General features: G+C 43.7%; 1 protein-coding gene across 1 annotated transcript in view; it reads left to right on the top strand.

The window, feature by feature from the left end:
* The first annotated feature begins 3,438 nt into the window (after nucleotides 1-3,438).
* Nucleotides 3,439-26,031, top strand: part of LOC125880024 (dynein axonemal assembly factor 5-like) — a 41,632-nt gene continuing 19,039 nt past the window's right edge. The window contains exons 1-8 of the mRNA XM_049562233.1: nucleotides 3,439-3,985; nucleotides 6,571-6,755; nucleotides 6,879-7,003; nucleotides 8,860-8,978; nucleotides 13,849-14,081; nucleotides 14,391-14,615; nucleotides 18,917-19,060; nucleotides 20,792-20,957. Of these exons, the coding sequence (XP_049418190.1) occupies nucleotides 3,448-3,985; nucleotides 6,571-6,755; nucleotides 6,879-7,003; nucleotides 8,860-8,978; nucleotides 13,849-14,081; nucleotides 14,391-14,615; nucleotides 18,917-19,060; nucleotides 20,792-20,957 (1,735 nt within the window). The 5' untranslated portion in view covers nucleotides 3,439-3,447. The remainder of the gene's footprint in view (nucleotides 3,986-6,570; nucleotides 6,756-6,878; nucleotides 7,004-8,859; nucleotides 8,979-13,848; nucleotides 14,082-14,390; nucleotides 14,616-18,916; nucleotides 19,061-20,791; nucleotides 20,958-26,031) is intronic.

The following is a 26,031-nucleotide window of genomic DNA, read 5'->3' as shown; positions in this document are numbered from 1 at the left end:
CGCGCCAGCTGATTACAGGTGGAGGAAAATCTTTAAAGGAAACATCCACCTTAAAAAGAACAGCGGTGTATTCCTGTAACATTGAACAGGCCTTATCTGTAAATATGAAGACACACTGCATGCCTAAACCCTGAAACTAACGTCTTTCTTTATTTTGTATTTATTTTTTTATTTTATTATAAAACTATTTTTATTTATATATCTATTCTATTTTATTTATTTTATATATTTTATTATATTTTATATTTACAGAAAGCCAGAAAATCTAATAGACAATAAATTAATAAATAAATAAAAAATACATAAAACATTTTCTTTAAATTACAAAAAGGGAAAAATGTTGACAAGATAGATAGATAGATAGATAGATAGATAGAAAGTACTTTATTGATCCAAAACTGAGAAATAAAAAAATAATAAAAATAAGTAAGGGAGTACAGCATGTTTCATTGCAATTTTTCAGCCTCCGTATTTGCCACGAAAGTTAAAAATGGTTGCCAGGTGGCAAAGAAGCATGCTGTTGATCCTTTAAAAAAAACAAGGGATTTTCTCCAATTGTAAATTATACATAACATCCTTGATCCGATGTGCATATGTTGGAGGTAAAGAGTCCTTCCATTTACACAGGATGAGCTTTCTGACCGGATGTGAGCAGAATGAGACAATGTCCGCTTGGGCTCTACTTAAGTTAACGTACGTTTTTTACGATTGAATTGCTTGTTGAGCACTTGTCTGCTTGTTTTGTACATGCTATTTTTTTAAATAAAGTTTGTTAAAATCTTAAAAAAAAAAAAATCTACTTAAGTTAACATCTAGAGGAGTTACTCCAAATATTGCCATGGACAAAGATGGGGCAACCAGCTGTCCAAGCATTATTGAAAAGGTTTTAAATATTAAATCCCAGAAATTAAATAGTTTCGGACATGACCAGAGCATGTCACATAAAGTGGCAGAAGACTGTTTACACCTGTCTGACATAGGATCAATTTCATTGTTGATCTTGAGCTCTGGACCAGTGGAGTCAGTGTGAAACTAACATCCTTGAGGGCCACAGAAGGATTATAAAAATAGTGTAGTCGTGAATCCCAGACCCCAAAGCCCACCATCTCTCCCCCTTTTCGAAACTAGACACCTGAAGGAAACTCTAAAAATGTGTGTGTTTTTTTCATATTTTGCTTTTTATTCCAGCACTCTTTGCACTATGCAGAGCCATTCAGGGGCAGCATAGTAGGGGGGAAAGTGGGACTGACTACCCAAGGCCCCAGTAGGACAGGGGCCCTCATAAAGCCTGGAATATAAGTAAATATTTGGTGCCACAACTGACCTAAAACTGCTTGAATAATGTGGTTGAAAGACTGCAATTTGTGTGTAAAAAAAAAAAAAAAAAAAAAAGGTAGAGGAAGCTTTCTGAGGCTCATTTCACCCCTTAAAGGTGCAAAAAGGTTTTGTCCGCCCCTGCACAAGGATTCGTCTCTAAACACAGAGCTGAGTTAGTGTCTGCTCATGCTGCTGACGCACCACCATAGGCTACACTGTCCTGTCTTCCCCCCTGAAAGAGAAATCAGAAAGAACATTCTCTCTAGGTCACAAAAACACATAAACAATATTAAGGGCATGACCTCAGTCAGTGTCCTCACTAAACAGTAGCATACTGGAACATCCCAAGTCACCATGGGTGTGTTCACTGAGATAACAGGATGTTTCTGATTTACATCTGTGGGCACATCTGGGTTTAACATTCAATCAATCCAAACTGACAGATTAAGTCATTGTTTTAATGTCAATGGAAAAAGCTTGACATGTGCCATGTGATAACATGATAAATTCAAGTTTTGAGGTTCTTAAATAACAGTTGACCATATTTATAGATATGACAATGCTATGCAAATATTACCAAGCAAGCACAATGTAGCCTTCATTTTGTATTAGGGTGGAATTTGACTTTGGAGTGTGTGACCGGCTCACTTGGTGACATCAGAAATCTGAGTCGGAGGTTGTAGCACTCCGGCTTTTAGATTTGGAAGAGAGTTGTTCATTTTTACAAATATTTTTGGATTGTTTTAGACCACAGGAATAACACATATGAATTTTAAAAATGGTCGTATTGCCGCTTTATTAAGACTACTTTATGAAAAACCACTGTAATAATCACAGTGTCTGCGCTGCAGGCCAGTGGTTCTCAAACAGGGTTCCAGGACACCCAGGGGTCCCTAAGGGAGTTTGGGGTCCCCAGAAAAATGGGGAATCATTTATTTTTCTCTATCCTCCTGAGGCCCTGTGTCCTCATATGAGGACATCACACTTTGGGTTTACTTGACCTTACACTTCATTCTGCTTGACTTAGACTCGTTGTCCTTGTTTGTGGACACTTTTTGCAGCCACCTCTGCCGAGTCAGTCTGCAGCCGATCCCGACACACATTAATACGTTAATAATGTTTGTAGTTTGATATGGCAACAAATGTGACCAATTTTAGCAAATGTAACAAAATAATATGCTGTTAATTAGGAGGTACTTGTTTGAGGACACTGGGACTTCATTATCGTTGACAATGTTTCGTTTTTTATACTTATCAGGTCCTACTGATCCCATTTACCTAGGAGAAATTAAAAATAAACACCAAACAAAAGCTCAGGAGGACATCTAAGTGAGTCTAGTGTGAGTAAGAGTCATAAGAGCGACTACTCTGATGATAGCTCTCACTTCCTGCACAGTCATTTCCTAAACTGTAGGTGACAGCTATAGAAGTATGGTCTAAATCAGTGGTTTCCACATGGTGGGTCACAGGTCCATCCTGAATGGACCGCAAGTGACTGGCATTGTGTCAAGTTTGTAAAAAAAAAAAAAAAACAACCTTATTTTTTAAGTATGGTGAATTCCTGGCACATGGCTGTTATTTGGAAGTGCCGTTTCCTGGTGTAGAGTGAGTGACTAACAGACAGCTACATGACAGAGACAGCAAACTAGCTCAATGACATCACAAGTATGACACTAAACTGTGTGGAACTTGAACTGAAGGAGAAATCTGGACCCTGTGGCTGCACCAGTTGGGAACCACTGGTCTAAATCATATCTAACAACCAAAATATTTTCAGATGGAGGTCCCTGGAGTGAAATATTATCAATTTAGGGGGTCCTTGACATGAGAAAGGTTGAGGACTACTGCTGTAGGCTACTTCTCAGCAAGTTTCTCACTGTTTTAAAATCATAATTATTGTATTTTTTTAATCTAATAAGGCGATTAATTGTTATATAAAACAATGTGTTTAGTATTTTTAGCGTCATGACATCACCTGACTCATTTTTGTCTCCACAAATGGGAACACCCAGACCTTCAAAGTCGAAGAGGTTGTAAGTGTGAATAAAGTTTTATATTTTGAATCGGAAGCTGCCGTAAAGCAGCCGTTTGTTTGTCGCGCAGCCGCTGGTTGCCATAACGACAGTCAAGATGGCAGCTATGGCGGCTGGAGACGAGCATGCTTCCTCTCAAGTTTTGAGAGGACTCGCCCGACATTTAAACTGTCTGAACGAAGACAACAAAGCGACAAGAAAGAGAGCTCTGGAGCTTATCAAGAGGGAGACTTTAGATAAAGGACTGTCCGGCAGCGTCCTACAAGAGGTCTTCTCTGCCCTCCTCAAGCCTCTCCTCAAATGCCTGTCAGACCCCATGGAGAGATGCAGAGAGACAGCGATAACGATGATAACAGAGTTTATTCGCTGCGTCCCAAAGCCGGAGGAGTCGCTGCCTTACCTCATGCCGTGCCTGGCTCAGAGGCTCGGGGAGAAGGAGATCCTGGAGCCGGCGGAGGAGCTCCGGCTGTCGGCCGTGGAGATGTTGACTCTGACGGTGGAGGTGTGCGGGAGGCATTTAGCGCCGTATCTAAACGACGTGATCAACATACTGCAGAGGACCGTCGTCGACCCTTTTCCTGATGTCAGGAGAGAAAGCTGCAAATGCACCGTAACCTTTGCCAAGTGTGTGCCAGGTTGGTGGAGAGATTTGTGTTGTTGTTGACGATGGAGTCCGTTGCCATGGTTTCGAGGCACGCAGAAAAGCTCCCTTCCTTCCTCTACTAAAATAAATCATGAATTTCTGGAATACCAAGGAAACATCATGGTACTGTTTTTGTGCTGAAACACTAGAATTAAACTCAAAAAGTTTCAGTGTTTTAAAGGTCCCATATTATGCTAATTTTCAGATTCATACTTGTATTTTAGGTTTCTGTTAGAGCATGTTTACATGTTTAAATGTTTAAAAAATACATTATTTGTCTAATACTGACTGCCTGAATATTCCTGTGTTCACCCTCGGTCTGAAAAGTTCCGATTTGGCGCCTGTTTCTTTAAGCACCCATTTCCTAAAAGCCCAGACTTCTCTGATTGGTCAGTGTTTCTGATCCTTCCATATCTGCATTCTCAGTAGGGGTGGGTGGTATGGCCCTACAATAATATCACTATATTTCAGGGTATTTTTGCGATAACAATATTCTTGACGATATGACAAATTAGCTTTTAAAAAAAGTATATTACTTTAAGATGACAGTATTGCAACAAAATAAATGATATAGTTTTACAGTTTGCCCTCAAATATTCAGTAAAAACAAAACAAAAATGATCTCTCATTCCTTTAGTTTGTAAACAACAACAGTAACTCAGAGTGAGAGTCAGATTCTGTATACTATATGAATAGTTCAACAAAATAAAATCTACAACAAATTAACAATTTAAACAGCTCCCACATACAATAAATGTCCCCTGGGATATATATATATATATATATATAGATAGATAGATAGATAGATAGATAGATAGATCAACAGGTAATTTCCTACTTTTAGCAAAATCCTAAATGATTGAGTTGTTTTTTCCCACCTGGACCTTTATGCTCTGCCATTTCTCCTCTAATCATCACGCTGTAACCTGTGACAGGCTGTTATGCTACTACTGCACATTCACATATATGTAGTTGTTTGTCGGAACATGAGCGTCAAGTAGGTTTACTTCACCAAAGGTTTAATCACTTGATGTCACCGACTCCCCTGTGCGCACAGTGGGAGAGGAGAGGGAGAGAGCTGTGCTGCTGTTGGCGGATCTGCTGAATGAGTTCCAGTTCCCTCTGCAGGGACGGTAATTTGTGGTGACTCATTGAAAGAGTCTGAGAAGTCCGGGTCCCCCCCCCCGAGTCTAATTATTTCACTTTCAGCCATGTTTGTTGTTGCCGTGGGTAACAGTATGACAGTATAATGACAAACTCCAAATATCATGAATGTCATGATATGAATTTTTCATATGATATTAAAAAAATATACCGGTATTAACATGAATGAGATGATATGGCACACCCCTAGTTCTTGGTTTCTCTGCACTGTCGTTGCAGCCAGGGAAATGACTGTAGCAGCACTTTCTCTCTTTTTTAAACTGTTTCACTGGAATCACATAGGCGACAGTTTGGGTCCATGTTTACTTCCTGTCAGCTGATGTCATTCACGTATAGAACAATCACAATGATTGTTTACAGGAACTTCTGGGTAGAAAACCCTGTGTCACATATAAAGTGCAGGGGGGATGCTGCCTCAATTGGTTAGAGCACACAATCAATCAATCAGTCAGTCATTTTTTTGTGACATGGAATTGTATAAAGTACAACTCCAGTGAACTCCAACTCCATCAGCTACCTTATGTTGTGCACTGTACTTTAGTCCTTTTCTGCGTCTTCTTACATTGTCGGCCACCGCTTTATAATTGTCCATGTTTCCGGATGGTTCTGGTAATCCATGGTCTCTGGCTGAGGAATGATTTACCTGTTCACACATCCTGACCTCAACACGATGGCTGCATGTTCGCTCCTCCCAAACACTGGCACAGCATATAGCAGTGATTCACAGTAGGAACAGGGCAGCACCTCTCATTCCCATCGCCACACTAGAGTCCTCTGCGCTGTCAGACTGACATAGAAAAAGAGTCACCTGGCTGAATGCTGCTGTCCAAGATTTAGTCAAGTTCCAGTCAATAAAAGGATACTGCAGTTCCTGATATCCTGTTAGAAACTGATGCAGCACAGAGGTCATCCACTTTATTTTTAGCTGGTGCCCATCTTCTCCTCGATGTTTACTGATGTTTACATTTGAAAACTCTGACCTAACTAGTTAGCAGAAGTCGACAGGAGGAGAGTTTACAGGCTGTTGATTTGATTTCCTCAACCTGATGAGTGATTTGCAGCCACACGCCACCACTGTCCAAAGCCAACGACAAAAAGCACCACCTGCACTTGCAAAATAGACATAAGACCATAAATTTAGCCGAGCTGACAGAGACGCGACTGGAAACATCCGCACTTACATAACACAGTCTCTTATCTAACTGAAATTCAGAGTGAACAGAAGCAGGACTGTAATTCATCCTTTAAAACCACAAAAAACAAAACAATATCATAATGTTAGGGTAACAAAAAAATCCCAGGATATATCCAGTCACATATCTCCGTATGAAATATGAATATGAGACTGCATCACTCAGCTCTACAGTAACTTCTTAACATGGATTGAAATACATTTCGCCTCTTTCTCTTCAGAGCACTTCCACATGCAGGCTGAGAGTCTGATCAAGCCTCTCATGCAGACGATTGCTCATCAACACTCGCGGGTACGAGTGTCTGTCATCGAAGCCACCGGGGCTGTCATTCAGCACGGCACTGGCAAGAATGTGGACGACGTGCTCTCTCACCTGGCACAGAGGCTGTTTGACGACTCGCCACAGGTTCAGTTTAAAGCAACAACTAAGCAATAATACCAGACACACTGTGTACCGTTATATGTGCTGCCTATTAAGATATTCTTGCTCAGTTCTGCTCTCTCTCTGTCTTGCTCTCTTTTGTTCCAGGTGAGAAAAGCTGTGACTGCAGTTGTTGGCGATTGGCTGCTTCACATGAGAGACAGATACTCTTATTTCCACAAACTCATCCCACTCCTGCTGAGCAGCATCAATGATGAGATCCCAGAAATAAGGTAAAAGTGGACACTGACATTATTGATTCTTTGCTCCATAGTATAATGTAACACAATCCATTATATACGATGTATACGTGTACGATGTGTTTTTATATAGAAGCATCATCCATCAAAAGCCCCTTTTACACTGCCAGATTTTCGCGAATGTTGGGCTGTTTAGACACACAGAGCCGGATTGGCGAGTTGATCCGAGGTGCCCAATTTTCCACCTCGTAGGGTAGACATGTTGGCAGAACCCTTTTAGTTTAAGCAGGCCGAGGCAGTCTTCCACAACGGGGGGGGCTGTTGAAGACTTGTGGGAGGAGCTGTTGATGACACCGCACGTGTGACCCACTGGCTGTGGATAAACAGGAAACAGTTGATAGCAGGAATTAGTGAGCAGCTAGTAGCAAGAGGGAAACGCAAGCCTGACAGACACTGTAAAGATGAGCAACCAGAGAGACAGGGAATTGCGTGCCCTCCTTGCCCTCGCAAACGAAGAGGCCATTAACCGTCAGATGACAGGAACAGTGAAGGACGGGCCGACTTACGAGAGACCGAAGGACTGACTAGCCGCGGCTTCCCTCCCACGTCACTGTTTACGTCACACACTGAGCTACACATTTTGTTACTTGCTCACGCCCCCCCATTGCCCCGAAAAAGGCGCATTCTGTATAAACAAAAGTAGGTAGCCAGCATTTTGAAGCACTCCCCGATTTTGTTTTTATACTGCCAATGCTGAAAGAAGACTGATTGGGCTTTCCTTAAAAATTTGCACAACTCCTATCTAAAAAGGGCTAATGTGTGGATGGTGCCAATTTTCATTTTTATGCAGATGACACAGTGATTTATTGTGTCGGCTCATCCATCACAGACGCTGTGGCCAAATTGCAAGCTGTCTTTAAAGTTACCCAGATTCAGCTTTCACCACTAAAGCTGGTTTTAAATGCAGATAAAACTAAGGTCATGCATTTCTCAGATGCTAGGAAGAAGCCTGGGAACACTCCTGATGCTATTACCGCTCAGAGGTTGTCACCTGTTACAACTATCTCTGTATTTGGCTCGATGACTCCCTGTCTTTTAAACCTCAGGTTGATAATTTTCTTTATGCGCAGAGGTTGAAGTTAGGGTTTTATTTCAGAAACAAGTCCTGTTTCTCCTTTGAGGCCAGAAAAAGACTGGTAGCTGCTATGTTTTTATGGGTTCTGGATTATGGTGAGCTGTTGTACATGGATGCATCTGCACATTGTTTGTACATATTAGATACAGCACATCATAAAGCACTGAGACTTTATTCCAGGGCTGGTTGGCCTTCTTTAACCTTTCATAGGCTCAGTCACTGGTATTTGTTCATTTATAAAGCCTTACTGGGTAAACTCCCTTCATATATTTGTACTTTGATTGAACAGAGATCTGCCTGTAGCTACAGTCTTGAGATCTCAAGATTTAGTTTTGCTGTCTGTTTCTAGTCCTCAGACTGGGCTGGGAAGGAAAGCTTTTATGTGCTCTGCTCCTCTCACTTGGAATAAGGTTCAAAAATATTTGAAACTACGTGAACTGGCCTCTACCTGACTTTTAAGCTCTCATAAGTACAAGGATAAATGAATTCGTTTGTCATTGTGCGTAGGTGTTCTAGTATTTCTACAAGTTACTGCTTGTCTTTTATGTTTTTTATAGTGTGGTTGTTGGCTGTAACTTTTATGTTCTGCTGTCCTGGCCAGGTCTCCAACAGGACTTACATGGTTAAACATGGGTTAAATAAAAATAAAGATCATCACATTCAGCATATATGTGAAACACAGTGTATAATACTGACGACATTGACAGTGTTGATGATGGGGATGATGATCTGTGTTTCTGCTCCCCCCCTGCAGACTTCTAGCAGCTGATTTATGGAAGCAGGTAGGCGCCCAGTGGGAGAAGGAGAACGAGGAAGAAATCAAGGACAAGCTGGACTTTCTCCTCACCCCACCTCCCTTTTACCCAGCAGGAGGTCAGTCACAGTCGACATGGTTTATTCACCCAGGTTATTTGATCTGGTTCTCACACTATCAGCTGGGTCAGTTTTAAAGAAAAGTCTTATTAAGATAAAGTGTGAGCTGCTAGCATCAATCATCGTCTGTGTCCCATTTAATTTGCTAATAACTAGCTGGGTGTAAGATGCATAGGTTTAAAGAGACAAACTTTTAGGGTCAATTACACTTTTTAGTATTTAAACTGTAAGTTTGAAGAGTGTAAACCTCTCGAGGCATTTGAGCACCATAAATGTACGTTCACTAAAAGTGCTTGTTTGTCTGACAACATTATGGAAAAGATCCTACAGAAAAATAGTTTTTTTTCTCCATCTTTCTCGCTCTAACATCTCTCCATTTAATGCATATACAGGTCCTGTTTGTGCATGTTTGTGTATTTCAGCCCCGTGTGTATATGACAACAGAGTAGAAAACTGAATTTCCGCTTGGGGATTAACAAAGTATATCTTCTTCTAGAAATCCCCTTTGCTACAGAAACAGCAACAACAACCTCCAACTAAGTTGAATCTCACAGTAACATATGATTTTTTGGTGAGTTTTCTTTTGCGGGGCCATTTTAGTGACAGTGCTTGCCTCTCCACGTGCAAAGTTCCACCAAAACAAGTTCACCCCTTACACTATTTTGCAAGGGTACCGTCACTGCCCAACAAGACAAAGCATATTTACCCTATAGCAGAAAGATTATTGGTGATTTTGGACCTTCTCCGAGGGCTGATACAGCACTGTGGACATAAGTCTGGCCACGTGAGACTACATAAGATGTGACTTGTAGGAAGAAAATGGTGGAAATGGTGAGAGCTTGAAAGAGTTTGTTGTGTTGGAGTATAAAAGCTTAGTGTAATCTAAAAGATTTACAGCGTCATGACTGAGCGAGTCTTTGTTAAAGATAATATCAAACAGACAGAATCAAGTGACAGGTAAGGAAAAACGTTTTATTTCTTAGTCTGAAACCTTTCCATAGTGTTGTCAGTGGAAAAATGAGCAGTTTTAATGGATGTTAATTGACGGTGCACAAATGACTTGTTCACGAGTGAGGGTAGATTGGAGTGTGAGATGGATCAGCCGTTCAGTGTGGCTTCTGCGCTGGTCTGTCGTGGTGAAGAGAGAGCTGAGCCAGAAGGCGAAGCTTTCGATTTACTGGTCCATCTACGTCCCAACCCTCATCTATGGTCATGAGCTGTGGGTAGTGACTGAAAGTCACGTGGATACCTTTGTGTCAAAGGGGGTCAATTGAGGTGGTTTGGGCATCTGATCAGGATGCCTCCTGGGTGCCTCCCGCTGTAGGTGTTTCAGGCATGTCCCACTGGTAGGAGGCTCTGGGGCAGACCCAGGACACGCTGGAGGGATTACATATCTCATCTGGCCTGGGAACGCCTTGGGGTCCCCCAGGAGGAGCTGGAAAGTATTGCGTGGGGAGAGAGACATCTGGGGTGCTTTGCTTGGCCTGCAGCCCCTGCGACCCAGCCCCGGATAAGTGGATGAAAATGGATGGATCATCACAAACGCACAAAAACATGGAAAATATGGTCTAGGTTGAAAAATACATTAGTTTCCATTTAAGCGCATAGTTCCTTTCATCCTGTGATTTTATCTCATTGGCTTATCTCGGTTATTATTTCGGTGAAGTCTAAGAAATGGTATCTGAATTCCAGTGTTACAACAAATCAAAGTTTTCTTGGTGCACTGGCATCACTGGTCTCTCACTCTGCGCAATAAAATCCCAAAAAACACCAGTCACACACAAAGGTCAGTTTTATATGTAAGTGTAATCTCTACACTATTTGCTGCATTAAATCATCTCTCTTTATTACAACTGTCCAGATTCACAGCATACAGTAAAAATAATGTTGCATGTGACATCTTAGTTCTCAGGACAGGCACTGGCTTGGGAAGATAAGTGTCTGCCTTGGACCGGGAATGAGTGCGAACCTGAATATGATCACCATGGTTTGCCTATAGGGCCAGGCTCAGTGTGTGTGTGTGTGTGTCAGGGGTACAGTTCCTAGGCTTTGCATCTTTTTTAGAGATCCTATACGTGTCCCACAGCTACACATGCAACAGTGCGGACGAATATGGGCTGTGCCTGAGGACTCTCTCTTTGTCTTTCTCTTTCCTGCCATCATAAATCTGCCGTGCCTCCCAGTGTGAAGAGGTCACTGTCAGACAGTGAGAGACGACCAGAAAGGGGCCTGTTTTGTCTTGTCCTGGTGTGTTTCTCTGATTTATCTCTGTCTTCCTTTAGTCCTCTCTTCCTCTCTCATTAGTGTGCCTATAGGAGAAGGAGAATAATGTGAGGCAGAGAAAGACGGAGATAGAAGGAGGGGAGAGGGTTGCTAGATTTAAAATGTAGAGGGCTATCTGAGAACGTGTTTCACTTGCTCTGACAAGTCTCTTTTGGGGAAATCGTAAAAATTTGTAGGTAAAACTGTGATAAGTTGGAGGCCAGTCAGCAGACAGTTGAAAATCTGTGAATCACTGATATTTATTGTTCCATAAATGCTGTTTCTTAGTGTTCAGATAGTTTACTACAATAGAGATTACAAAATACCGCAAGTTGTCATAAAGGTTAGAAAAATAGACCACACACAGAGGACGTAAGGGAGCTAGAACACATGTTGCAGTGAGCTGTCATAAACAAGGTGCTAGGTGCTCACCTGCTATTTGTCATTCAGACACCTTGAATGAAAATCAAAAGCTTGCTTCTCCTGGAGAGTCTTCAAAGTGGTGTTCATTTTGTTAGCTCTTCTGATTTAGTCTTTGTCTTTAGATGAAAATGCATTTTAGTCATAGTTTGGTCATTTTTATCTTTCATAGTTTTAGTCTTTTGTTCATCGACGGCCACTCAAAAAGTTTTAATCCGGTTTTAGATGACGAAAAGACATCATTGCATTTTAAGTAAAGAAGGGACTTTAGGGAGTACATTTATCTTAATTGTTTTGATCCTACCCCCTAGAGAGAGAGGTAGGGGATCCCAGCGTTCAAGGTCTTGCTACAGGTTAGATTAGAAATAGCCTTATAGAGATCTTTATGGTCACATGTAACTCAAATACCTAGATATCTGATTTATTTAGGGCTGATTGTAAAGGGAGCAGACCCAAAACGCACTCCATCCACAGAGGTAATAGGCATAGCCATTATAAATAATAACATATCATCTGCATAAGTGCAACAGCTAACAGGAGAGGTGGAAGAGGACATCCCTGCCTCGTACCCTGCCTGAGCTCAAAGTCATCATTGAATTTTAATAAACTTTTAGTCAAATAGTTTTTTCTTTTTAAACAAATTAAAGTCGGCTAATACAGGTGTCAGAAGTTGGTATGAACGTGACAGGTTGTATCAATTATTGAAATTTCATTTAGACATACTTTTTTTTTTTTTTTTTTTTTTTTTTTTACACCTACAAATAATTTCCACACACTTTCAAACTTGCTTTTCTCCAGCAGTTTTATCTGTTACGAGCACACTTTTTGTCAGGTCAAAAAATAGCTCAAAATCTCAAACTCTGAGACCATAAATTTCAAATTTATTTCAGTCGACAAATAGAAACACAAACATCATGCATTAAACTACAAATTCATGTAAATAAAGTCACAGCCTCTCACAGAAAATGGCATATACTTAATTAGTACAGTGCAAAACTTTACACTAAAGTCATTTAACATAACTTAGACACTTCTGCAGTCCGAAAAATGTGCAGGCTGAAGCTACAGCTTATAAGACCTACCCTTTAAATAGCACGTCATATTTATCAATCGACAACCAAACAAAACAGGCAAACAAGGCAAAGTAGCAACAACAACAACAACAAAAAAAACTTACAAAAGGCAACTTACACACTTAAAGTTCCTGTACCCTGTTCTTCTACATCAATATTACAGTCTGAATGAAATTAAATAACTGATTTTAGACAACTACATAGTGGTGCAGAGTATACACAGGTATATGGGATATACCCTCCTCTTTTCCTGGATGTTTATACCCACTTATCAGCCCAAACGCCATTGGAATATGTATAGAGTATACTCACTTCCTCCACAGTAACCTACCCATCCACATATTAGTACACCCACCTCATCAATTACCACTACATCACATTATCTAGACAACTAGGACTTGTACCCAGCTTCACTGTAAACTGTGACTTTTCGATCTCACCGTTAAGAAGCAGAAAAATAACTTTATTTCAGCCTGAATTCTTTCTAAATCTGCAGCATAAGACTGGAGGTTTAAACTCATATCCTCTCACATAGTTTGTCTGGCAGGTGACCCCTCTCCTGCGATTCAGCGGCTAACAAGCGAAGCTGTAACCAACAGATTCCACAAATCCATTCAGCAGCTCCACCATCCTCTGTCCGACACGCACGGCTGCTCATGCACTACCGAGTTACAGCTCACAGCTCGCAGCACCAACTGCTGACACTGCTTTAGTTTTTCAGCATTTTGCAGGTTAACACAGCATCCTGGCACCAACTAGTTACTGGTGTTTACTAACCTGCTGGAGGTCTGGTCTCATTGGAAGATAATTGCAAGCACGGCTGTTCCTAGATAAAAACATTTTTCTAATAATATTCACAAAATAATTCCCCAAATTCTCCTTTCCTCTCATTCTGAATGTCCAATAAGCCAACACAAACATTTGAATCTAGTCTAGTATCTATGTCATAGTTTTTGTTAACAAAATTAACATTGCCTCAAGGTCATTCTGGAAAACAAAGTCATTCACCCGCTGCAGGAGATGTAGGCAGGCTGAGAGAAAATGAGCCCCTTAAAAACTAATATCTAACAGTGGAAGAGTTTTAAAAGGTGGATGTTTTTCATTTTCTCCTCCAGTGGAGCGTCCAGGACTGGGCTGCAGAGAGCTCGTGGTGAGAAACCTGGGTAAGCTGGTGCCGGCCATTGCCCATGACGTAACTGACTGGCTGGTGCCCACACGTGTCAGGACCTCTCAGCTGCTCTCCGTGCTGCTGCTCCATGCCGAGGACCACAGCACCCAGCATCTACAGCCTCTCCTGGCCACCCTGTATCACGCCTGCACAGACTCAGAGAGGGATGTGGTCAGCAATGTGAGTCCCAGAGAGTCATTGGATTAGCAGGATGTTAGATTTCCTTTTTTGGATCAGGTGTGGTATTACTAATGATAGAATTGTATTGTGATCAGTTAATAGCAGACAGAGTCATTTCAGGACACATCTGTTGAGCTTTAGGCTGGACCGAGCGAAGCTCAAGGACTTGGGATGCACCTGTTTACACAGAAGGACTCGTTCTTTGATGTGAGGGAGATAAAAAAAGACTTCCTGTGTTTCTCGCCCTCCTGTACACCACCTCACGCCTCTATATCTCTCTCCACACCTCTTCTCTGTACCCACATCTAGTGCCTGGCAGCTGCTAAACTGCTAGGGACCTTTGTCCCTCCTGTCGTCCTCCTCAAGTTGCTGCTGGATCACGTGACAGCGCCCTCTTCTTCCTCCCACCCCTGGGCACCCCTCATGGTGCTGGCTGCAGTGCTGGGAGGCTGCTCCAAACCCCTCCTGAAACCACATCTCGGACAAATCGCCAACACGCTGGCCCAGCCCGACGTCTGCCAGGAATATCAGCAGGTCAGCAGGGAGAAGTTTGGGTTTGGTTGTGGTTGACATGTTTACCTGAGAATGACTGCTTGTTGCCAGTTATGCCATCTACCCCATTCACACGCAGCACAAGCACGTCCTTCTGCTGTTGTTAGCTGAGTGGCTTCAGTGGAGCAGATCAGAAGTTCACTATGGGAGGGGAAAGGTTGAAAATATTGAAACATTAAAGTCAGGCTTGTTTTGATGACAGCTTTGCCAGGTTCTCTCTGCCCTCATAGGTTGCCATGTCTTGATTTCCCCCCTGATCTGTGTGCACCAGCTGTTTTTCTTTCCCAGTCTTGTTAGGTGATCTTGGCAGTGTCATAGAAGGTCATTTTTTGCTCTCCTTGTGTACCTTAACACTCTTATTTTTGGCAGTGACAGCGCAGCAGTCATACTGTATATTTCTTGCCTAATTTGTCCCTTATGGAAATAGGTTTCGTGATAAGATGCCACATCTCTTGAAAGGGCTTTAGTTGAAGGGCCTTCAAGAGTTTTCAATAGCACTACTGTACACGGCGAGTTCAGTGGGTTCACTGTTGAGTAATTCTCTAAAATGCCAACCCTGCTAAAGTGACAGTCCGGCCACATGGTGTTTTTCAAATCTAACATTACAAGTCTCTGATCAGAACGACTCCGTTCACACGCATCTTTGAAATGTGCTCCCCTTTTTTTTTTCTTTTACATAGCAGCAATGATTAAAAATGCCTTTTGAGTTTCTCTGCAAACAGTCTGCCAGTGGAAAAATCCCATGGAGTCCGGAGCAGACTCTTCCCCGCTTCCTTTTCTCTTGCACCAAATATGTTTCCCTTTCAGAATCAAAATAACAGTTGTCTGGCAGAGGGCTATTTTCTGATCCTGCCGCAGTACTGACTCACCTATACCCATGACCCCACCCCCCTCCCAGTGAGGCCTGCAAGAATTTCCTCCCCGGGATAATAATAACAGAAATCCACTAATTTCGCGTGACCCCTGCATGGCTGCTATGACCCCTCTGTGTAGACAGGGCAGCGCACAGCCTTTGTTATTTTTTATAGCCATGTGTAAGGTCTCGGCACCAGACTGTGCTCCATGCACGACATTGAAAGAATCCCTGAAATTTCAAAGGCTGCCTGGTCAAGGCCGGTGATAAATGACAGGGAAGTTGACCCTCCTCTGTCCTCTCTCGCGGCTATCCGGCGGGGTCAGTCGGAGAGAGAACTAACAGGACGGGACGGTCACACGTTGTCGCACAGATGGAGGCAGACCTCTGCTTCCTCTCTGTCCGTTTCTCCATCTATCTCCCTCTGCCATTCTCTTTTCTATGTTTCTGACGGCAAAGCGCGGACAGTGTGATTCAAGAGCTCACCCAGACAAAGCACCTGCAACATTCTTTGACAACAGGCCGGGTTCATAGCAGGGACCAGGGCCAGATCACTGTGTAGCTGTAAATAACACCACTGGAGATGGGAGCACCTGCATCCCTCTCCCCGTCTTTTCTCTCTGTGCTGAAATGCTGACCCAGAATATTCTACACTCCCCTACCTCACAGTTAGGTTCGCCCTGAGATCCTTCATATGGGACTGATTTACTTGTATGATAATGGTTTAATAATCTGCAGACACACAAACAGCAAACACATGGACACGGCAGACTCACTTGTTTTATTTAATTTTTTTAGAACAAGGCATCTTAGGAACTTACAAGATATGCGCGTTTGGATCCAACTTGACAGAGTTATGTGCCACTCGAACCGAAGGCAGAGAGGAAGAAAAAGTGAGGTTTGACTTGGACAAAATGAGGCCTGTTAAGAAATGAAATATAAATAATCTTCAAAGTGAACAGAGGCAGGGGGAACTGCAGGGCTCCGTGGGGAGTTTGGGGAACAAGATGAAGATTTGGAAACTGATATATGATACTACTGCGCGACTTGACCTCGCCGACTCTTTCAAGTCGCTGTTTTCTTTTCTTTATTTCAGTAGGGGGAAAAGACGGCCTACAAAAATAAATGACAGATGCTTGGTGAAAAATAAAAAATACTGGTCGTAAATTGAAGATGATGTCAAGGGTTTGAGGGAAAATGAAAGGCGAGCCAGTGGTTAAAGAAGCCACCATGTTCTGAGGTACTCTCTGTAGTTTATATATGGTGGTGTTTGCTTGTATGAGTTTCTCTTTAAAGGGGGATCCCACAGAGGATTAACAAATCCCTACCATCACACACACACACACACACACACACCTTGCACAGCTAAGTGTCGCTGTGTTGTGGTTTGCCATGGTGACAGGGGCATCACAATATCTGCAGGGCTGGAGTAAATTGGTAAAGATAGCACCAAGAGAGGAAGAGAGGCGTAAAAGAAGAGGGCCCCTGACAGTGAATTAGCAGGCATATTTACAACCAGGCTTGTTAACACTGAATATGCTGTCTTGGTGAAGCTGTAATAAAAAAAAGTGCCTGACCTACAGTAGCCTGGAGGAACAGAGCAGCAGGAGAGCAGGGGAGAAAAGACAGCTCTGTGCCTTTTCATCATGTCTGTGCACGGAGAAAACTTTCAGCGCTCGTGTCACAACGACCAGCATTCTGCTGAATACACATGCATACCGCCATACATCAGCGTGTGTCCTGCACGCCTGCCCTTTGTCATGAATGACAGCTGCATACTGCTCCCCGCTCCGCTGAACGACAGATGAAGAGAGGAGAAGAAAGGCCGCATAGCAAACTTTACCTGACTCCAAAGGGGTCGGCATCCCATGCACCACCAGTGTTTGTTTTCCTGTTGCCGTAGCAACAGCAGTAGCTGTAGGCGGGGTGGGCTCCCCACTGGATAGGAATCCATCGCCTGGTATGGCTCCCCAAAGTGGAGTCGTGTGTGTGTGTGTGTGTGTGTGTGTGTGTGTGTGTGTGTGTGTGTGTAAATTGATGTATCCAGTGGTGGACAGATGCACACACACTGTGTAACGAGGCCCCTGGAGCGTGCCCAGGCCAATGAAACCAGGTGTATCTCGCCCGGCTCCAGGTGTCCACCTAGTCATTACACCGCACCACTTTTTCCGCTCTCCCTCTTTTCTCTCTCTTGGCCAGCCAGCCCTAATGGTTGTTTTCTGCGCGTGTATAATATGCATGTCCATATATGTGTACGCTGATGTGTGTGTCTGTCGCTGTTTGTCACGTTATTTCCACTACTGCCTCCCTGGAGTTCCTGCTGTGTTTATGTGCCAGCGAACGGCTTGGCCATAGGCATGGATTTCCCCCATCAATGACTGTGTGAACACTTTCAAACAAGAGCGCACAGTGCACTGGGTGTTTTAAGTGTTTTGAGTCTCGGCAGCTGAAGAAATGAGGGCAAGTTGTGGTTGTTCAAGTTGGGTATGGAAGTTTAGTTTAGGCTCAGACTGGTGCAGGAAAATGTGTTTACACACTTAACTAACACCCTGGACTCAAGATACGCGTAACGAGCTTTTTTCCCAGTGTGTGCTCAACACTCTACTGCAAAATAAAAACATTTGCTCATGTGTCTAGCAGACTGGAAGTCCCTTGGCTCTCATTGCTCCTCACAAGTCCTGGCTTTTTGAGCATCTTTACTTGGCGCAACACTTGTTTTCCCTCCGCATGGATGCCAAGCTTTGCTGTACAATATCTACTCAAATATATGAAAAGATAGTGCGCCCCCTAGTGATTGAACTCTGTCATTTCACAGTCAAAGCTCAGTGAGTGGGTTGTGTGTTTTGAGTGAGGAAGCATATGTGGATTGAGTATTTCTCGCTCACACACACACACTCGAGTCCCCCTCTCACCTCCCAGCTCCTCATCATCAGACCAAGGTAAACACCTGGAGGGTGCTTCACCAGCTCTCAATCCTCCACATACAAAAAAAAAAAACACTCTCTCCTTCTTTTTCACTCGCACACACTTACCTTCCATCTCCCCCTCAGTCCCCCTCCCACCCAACCCTAATGACAGGCTGCGTGAAAACAGGAAAAGAGGCCATGATCCCAGTGATGGCATCGAAATTAGCCTGAGCCGCGGGTCTTTGTCTAAACATGAGCTCACCACAACACAGGCTGACAAGCGACAGCAATCGCACACAGACCCATGTCTGGAGATGGAAAGTTCTCACTCACACTGAGTTATTATCTTGTCGACCGCTCTAATATTTTTGTGTAAAATAAGAGATTATTAATAGAGTTACACTGCAGATTAAGGAGATGCCGTGCTGTGGAGAGAGACTTAGAGCAGGCCAGATAAAAGGAGATTGTGAGGACTGAAGTGCACCAGACAAGACGACCATATAATACTTGTCCCTCTTTCCCAGGTCTTGTACTTGGAGCAGCTGTTGGCCTGCGTGGACGTGCTGCTGCGTCAGTGTGAGTCAGACCCCGGCTCAGTCAGCCTGCAGCTGCTGCAGGTGCTGGTCACTGTCCAGAGCCTCTCCAACGAGCCGCATATCAGTGAAAAGGTGAGAAAACACAACGGTTGTAAGATGCAACCCCAGATACAGCCTGTCTGCCGTTCTGCCTTCACTTCCGGGCAAAGCAGCATATCATCCCACCTGTGTACTTCTTCAATTCTACTTAGACATGCCACCTTTTTCTCTCCCCTCAATTTTCCATTCTTCTTTTATTAGAAAGGTAAGCAGGTTTTATGAAGCAAGAGAGCTATTTGAGGAATGTCAGCATTTGTACAAGTTCAAAGTGGGCATGGCCAACTGTATAATTACCCACTTAGCCAGGGGAGCTGAAATTGCACCTTTGGAGTGGAACTTTAAATCCAGTCCCGGGTGAAAGGAGGCGGGTGAAAGGTGGAGAAAAAGACAGACAGAAATAGAGGGAAAAAAACAGATAGGGAGAGATGAATTGTGTCTGAGCGAGCGTGTGTCATCAGCTCAGTCCCATTTGTGGCTCCATAACGCCTCCTCAGGTCAGCCAAATGATATGCAAGTAACAAGCTTCCATGTTGTGGTCAGCCTCCAAATGCAAAGGGACAAACAGGAACAGTGACAAGTGAAGCCAACAGTATCTGAGGCCAGCGTGTCGCCTAACTGCTTGTCGCCGAAGGAGGCTAATGACAGAGAGAGGAGCGGGAAGGGATTGGCAGCGATGCTTTCCAGACACCACATGGGCCACCAGTGTATGTGTGTGTGTGTGTGTGTGTGTGTGTGCGTAAGTGAGTGTGTGTTTACGTCTGTCTGAATGAGTGTGTATGTTCAGACAGGGAGCAGTGTTAGAGAGGAGATGAGAAGGAATGGATTAAGAAGGAGAGAGGGAGGGTGAGAATGGCCTTGGGCATTCCCGGACCCAGAGGAAGAGCGGAACTTGTTTTTCCCAGAAAAGGGGCACGTCTTTCCCATCAGTGGACGGCTCAGGGTTGTCTCGCGCTCTTCTAAAGGGGCCGATCTGTGACTCAGACATTGTCTCTGTCCCTGTCCATCCCTGAGGGACTATGAAGGGAACTATGAAGTGCCCTAAAGGTCAGTTCCCCTGCCCTGAAGAGTCAGCTAATTATTTACTCTCCTATCTCTCATTCCTGCCCTTTCCTCCCAGCTCAGCTTTATTGGTGTCTGCGTGTGTGTGTGTGTGTGTGTGTGTGTGTGTGTGTGTGTGTGTGTGTGTCTGTGCGTGTGTGTGTGTGTGTGTGTGTGTGTGTGTGTGTGTGTGTGTGTGCGCGCGCATCTGCGCATGTGTGTGTGTTTCTGTCGGTTCCTGTGCCTTTGTGACATCCTGTGTATCTGTCAGGGTTTTTCTTTCTGAGTGGTTTTATGTGTAAGACCTTGTCATGTCTGCTGTGTTGTTCTTCCCATGGTTTCACATGATGGTTTTGTGCCTCCCATGTGAGCGTGACCGAAGAATTCTTAAAAATTACAAGAGAACAGCATCAACTGTTAAACTTGAACACAATGCTCTCTGCTTTGTTTGTTCTCATCAGCTCTTCATCTGCCCTTTCTCTCACCCAGTGTTCCCTGTCCATCCTGACTACCATAAAGTCGAGCCCCAATTAAACACACAGTCCCTTTTAATAGCTGGATGTGGCTACACATTTTGACAAATAAACACAGGTCTCAATTAGATGCCAGGTCTTGTCGCCATTGTTGGCCTAAATGTGCATGAATTCTGTGTGATTTTTATGTACAGATTGTAGGTTAAAAAATATGTTTACATCACTTTTGTTCCTCCTCTCCCTTTCTCCCCAGGCTGTGGAGAGCGTGCAGTTCTTGTGTAAGGTGCAAGGCCTGGACTCTGTGGAGCTCTATAGACAACATATGGGCCAGCTGCTGGACTGGCTGTCTGCCTCTGTCAACACCTGGTCCAGTTACTCCCCACAGAGACTTAGACTGCATATCATAGTCATACAATCAGGTGAGAAGTGAAGCCTGAATGTGCGCACGACATTGCCAAATTATACAGCAGGTGCTGAAGTTTGCACATATATAGACACAATAACGGTCAAAGATATACAGTAAGGTTTTGATAAATCGGCCTGTCAAATAACCTGTTAATGACGGGGAAATCACTGCGTCAGTCATCAGTCTGAACATGCTCTGTGGGTCCATTTAACCTCAGCACATTGGTGAGACTATATCATCTAAATCACGTTTTATTAAAGAAATACTTCACCCACAAAATGATTATTTGTATATCAGTCACTCAGTGTGTGTTACCTTGGATTCGTGAAGATTATCTGGTCCAAAAAGGGGTCCACTTTTAACAGCAGCAACATGATATCAAAACATCAGTTTAATCCAGGTCTCATGTATCTATTCTAATCTACACATGCATATTTGCTAAAACTTGTAGTTGTGTACATGGGTAAGCACTTGCATTTGAACGCTGCTCGTGAATTCCATTGAGCAGAATTCAAATGCATGCACTTACCAGGGATGTAAATCACCAGCTTCATCACAATACGATATTATATCAATTCTTTGGACAACGATGTGATATTTGCCGATATGACAAAGCCTTCCACGATACGATTTTGACTCGATGAGATTTAGGGGTCTGCGATTGACATAAGATGATATTAAATGCCCATATAACACAATTAGTTACAAAAGAAGCTGCCACACCTTTATTTTCTGCTTTTGGCCATAAAAGATAAAAACATGGGGGTGACATGCAGAAATGGTTGCAAGCCGGAGTCGAGCATGCGACCGCTGCAGCGAGGCATCGCCTCTGTACATGGAGAGCCGGCACTATCCACTACACTACCAACGCCCCGTTTTATCTCATTGTTAACATACACCATGTGCTCTGCCTGCTGACCCCTTATTTCTCCGAAATCCAAATCATTTCCACACTTGTGATGTATCCCTGAGTAAAAAACGTTATCCTCATCGTCTTTCTCTTGGCTGTTTGCTATCTGCCTGCTGCTGTTTGACAGTGAGACAGACTTTCAAAATAAAAGCGTGTCCCAAAGATGATGATATAGATCGATGCTGTCACTTTTCATCGATGATACTGGAACATTGAATCCATATATCAGTCTAGATCGATGGATCGTTAACACCCCTAGCTCTTACCCAGGCATGATACTCGTTGATGCCTGAGGCTGTTTAGGCGGAAGTGTTTTAAATAGTAATGTTTCATCAAAAATGCATGTTTTTGGGATATACTAAGCATGCAACTGGATAAATGGGACAGATGTTTTATTAAAGTTTTGCTGTAATTAAACGCAGCCCCCTTTTTCTCCAGTACATCAAGATTTTTTTCTGTGTTTGGATTCTTCGTCCACTGTTGAGGAATGAAACAAGGTTTTTCTTCACTAATTCAGCGCAACACAGGAAGAGTAACTGACCGACACGTGATCATTTTGTGGGTGAAGTATTCCTTTAAACATTACTTCATGGTGTGGTTTGTGAAGCCATTCTTTCCTCAACTTGTTCAGACACATGTTAAATCACATTTGAAGCATCAAGCTGTTTGTCCTGTTCACACGTGATCCATCATCAAGGCAGCGCGTCAAAACCAGCAGCTGTCAAAGCAGCAGAGCAGATTCTCTCTTGTACAAAGGATCCAGATAGTTTACTGAAATTGTTTGTAATGTTTGTGAATGTTTCGTTTTCTAGTGTCTGTGTGTATAGAATTAGCAAAAAGCACCTCGTCAATGTTTTCATTCAGTAACCCACACTGCTCCTGAGAGGTATGTCGGCATCAGAAGTTGGGCACGTGTGTGTCAGTGGTGGTCCGAGCAATTGTCAGCACCACTTGATGGATATGAGCGCTGTCAAATGACACAATATTTAAGGTTAAAATCTGTATGATTTATTGCGTGACTCCCCAGTAGGTGAGTGCTGTGCCATTGTTCTTGTCCAAGATGGATGCCCACCAATGGCCATCACTCAGAGACACAGTGAAAGAATTATTATGTCTGTTACCCAAGCAGAGAGGCTCATGGTCAAACACAACCACAGAGGGAAAAAAAGAGCTGTCATTAGCACCAGTTGGCTTACTGACTTTATTAAATCCCCGTCTCTCCCTCCGTTTGTGTCTCAGACTTGTCTACAGGGGTTAGTCCGTGTGTGTGTGTGTGTGTGTGTGTGTTGCAGTGGGTTAAAAAGCTGTGACCCTGTCTTTGGTGCTGAGACTTCCCGTTACCTCCCTCTATACCATGTAATCCTCCATCATCAGCACCTCCATGGGTCACACTTTCATCTCCATCTCTTCCTCCCTCCCTCTTCTCTCTTTCTAATTGACTGGGCAGCTGGGTACCCCTCTAATCCCCATACACACACACGGACTCTCTTGCACACACTCCCACGGCTAACTGACCAGTCCATTCTAAGTCCACTCAGTGATCGCCGTGTGGGTCACTACATCAAACAGAGCCACAGCCGTCTGCTCTTGACCTTCCCCTGGATCAAGGCCACTTTGAAGCTGTGTGTGTGTGTGTGTGTGTGTGTGTGTGTGTGTGTGTGTGTGTGTGGGTGTGTGTGTGTGGGTGTGTGTGTGTGCGCTCTAAGCTTCCCTAGGTTTCATTCCTACAGATGTGATCTTTGCTCTTAACAGGACCCAAGGACTTTATTACGGGCAGCCGAACACACAGCGCGTGGCTGCTTTGTTTTATGTGCACATGATTCAGGGAAATCGGCCCTCCGCCGAACAATTGACGGTAGTTAATTTGACAACTGAGAATTGGTCATCTTGCTTACTCATCAGCTGTTCACACACTCCATCTGTGTTTATTGGGGACAGGAAAAATTATTGCCCTCTCATATCCTCCTCACAGTCTTTTGTCCTTCCACTGGTGTGAGAACGTCTGATCTATTGTGTGTCGACTCGAGCTCTCTCTTTCTCTGTGCTGGGGATTTAGTGCCTTGCCCAAGGACAGAATGCATTTTGAGACTTCTCTGAGCAGTAATGAGGTGTCAGGACTCAACATTAACCATGGCATGATGGCCCATGGCCACAAGAAGTTACTATGTGGCCACCACTTACCACCTGTAGGGGGCCTGCTGCGGCCACTTAGTGTTATCAGGTCTCTCCTGAGAATGAGCCGCTACGAAGTCCCTTCTTTACAGCGCCTTTGCATTTTCCCAACGAACCAAACAGCGACATTAAAGTGTTTTATTTTAGACTGCATGCCGGCATCCTGGAAGCAAAAGAGGGATGACAGGCCTGACATTTAACACAACAGCGTTGGCCTCTAGTGTGATATATAAAATAGTGTTGACAATGCTATCTAGACAATAACATTGGCATTAACGTGATTATAGTAATCATTTACCATCCCTGTTATATGGTGGCTGACATCATCCGCTGCTGGGAGGGCAAGGAGCTCCAAGACCTCATTGTTTTCCCAGTTTGCTGACATGCTTTTCTTCTTTGAGTTAGCTGCTAACTGCTGCTTGCTGCTTTTTAAATCTCCCAGTGGTGGGTCACATGTCACATCCATGGTCTCCTACTGCCAGCTGTCCCTTTTACACAGACATTGATCCGGCTCTGTTACTACCTTCACCGCCGTCTTAAAGGTGAGACAACTCTGTCCCCCAGTTTTACTATCGTACCTTATGTGCGGAGTTATGGCGTGAAATTCCCGTCGTGAACTGGCAGTATAAAAGGGGCTCAAGACACACTTACTAACCAATATAGGGAGAGACAGGGACTTAAAAAAGTCAGTAAGCTAACTGGTACCAATGACAGCCTTTTTTTCTGCGTGGATGTGTTTGACCATGAGCGAATGGTACTCGTTGCCAGCTAGCCAGGGCCTGAGACTAACAGCGTCCCATTGTCCCTGTAGGTGACAGAAAATGCATCTGGGACGAGCGTAGATCTTCGTGTGTATGTTTAACATCACCTAGCAAATGACAAACTGATTTGAGCAACTACAACGCAGCACATCTTCATCAGAGTTTACAGTGTGTTGGAGCAAACAGAGCTAATAGAGCTAACAGCTCTATTAGGGGGGGGTGTAGTAGTGGAGCAGGTCTGTGAGGTAGGTGGGGGCCAGGTTTTTAAGTGATTTGTAGGTGAGTAGGAGGATTTTATATTGTATGCGGTGTGAAATGGGGAGCTAGTGTAGTTTTTGGAGGACAGGGATGATGTGTTCTCGGGAGTGGGTGTGGGTGAGCAGGCGGGCAGCGCAGTTCTGGATGTATTGGACTTTGGATGATGAACCGTATAGGATGCTGTTGCAGTAATCTAGTCAGCATGTTATGAAAGCATGGATGAGGGTTTCGGCAGCAGAGAATAGGGCTAAGAGCTGGCTGAGCTAAACAGCCAGCCAAATTGCCTTCCCTGTAGGCTTTTATTTAGGCCATCAAAAGTGTACTTTAGCCACCAAATTTTGGGGCTTGGTGGCCTATGGGGCCAGAGCTTAAAAATATTAGTGTCTAACGTTATCCCTGGGTGTGTTTGTATAAGTGTGCAGTGAAATTTCCTATTGCTTCCTCGTCATATCCGTAGTTGTTGTGCAGTGACCTGCAGACATTTCCTATAACACCTCTGGTTAAATGACACACCCTTTGATTCATACATTCCCATCTGATAAAATAGGTCTCTCTTTTGCTCTCTGCCTGTTTTCCCATATCTCTTTATGATGTTGGCCACCGCCCTCAGGCAGTCTCAGGATTTCCTCTGTCTCCTCTCATGTCTGAGCAATTCAGAGTCCAAACAGGGCACGGACACTTATCAGTCATTACACACACACAGATTACTATATATAGCTCTGTAAACATGCAGTCAGACTGTTGGTGGGTGTGTGAGTGTGGGCATGAGTGTAACTGGGAATACTTGCATTGTGAGTTTCTCATTTTTCCTGTAAGAGACACTTGTATAGAAACACTGTCACACAAAGACCTTTTTGTGTCTCATTTCCTCGGGGCTCTGTGTCACTGTCTCACCAGTCCATTGAGGTCTCAATAACTCAAGCCCTCTGGTCAGTGCCAAACATAAAGACGTCTTAAAGGGTAGCTTCTGGATTTTTCAACCTGGG

The sequence above is a fragment of the Epinephelus fuscoguttatus genome, linkage group LG19, assembly GCF_011397635.1.
Source record: "Epinephelus fuscoguttatus linkage group LG19, E.fuscoguttatus.final_Chr_v1".
Lineage (NCBI taxonomy): Eukaryota > Metazoa > Chordata > Actinopteri > Perciformes > Serranidae > Epinephelus > Epinephelus fuscoguttatus.
The sequence above is the reverse complement of the archived record's forward strand: the minus strand, read 5'-3'. Positions and strand labels throughout refer to the sequence as shown.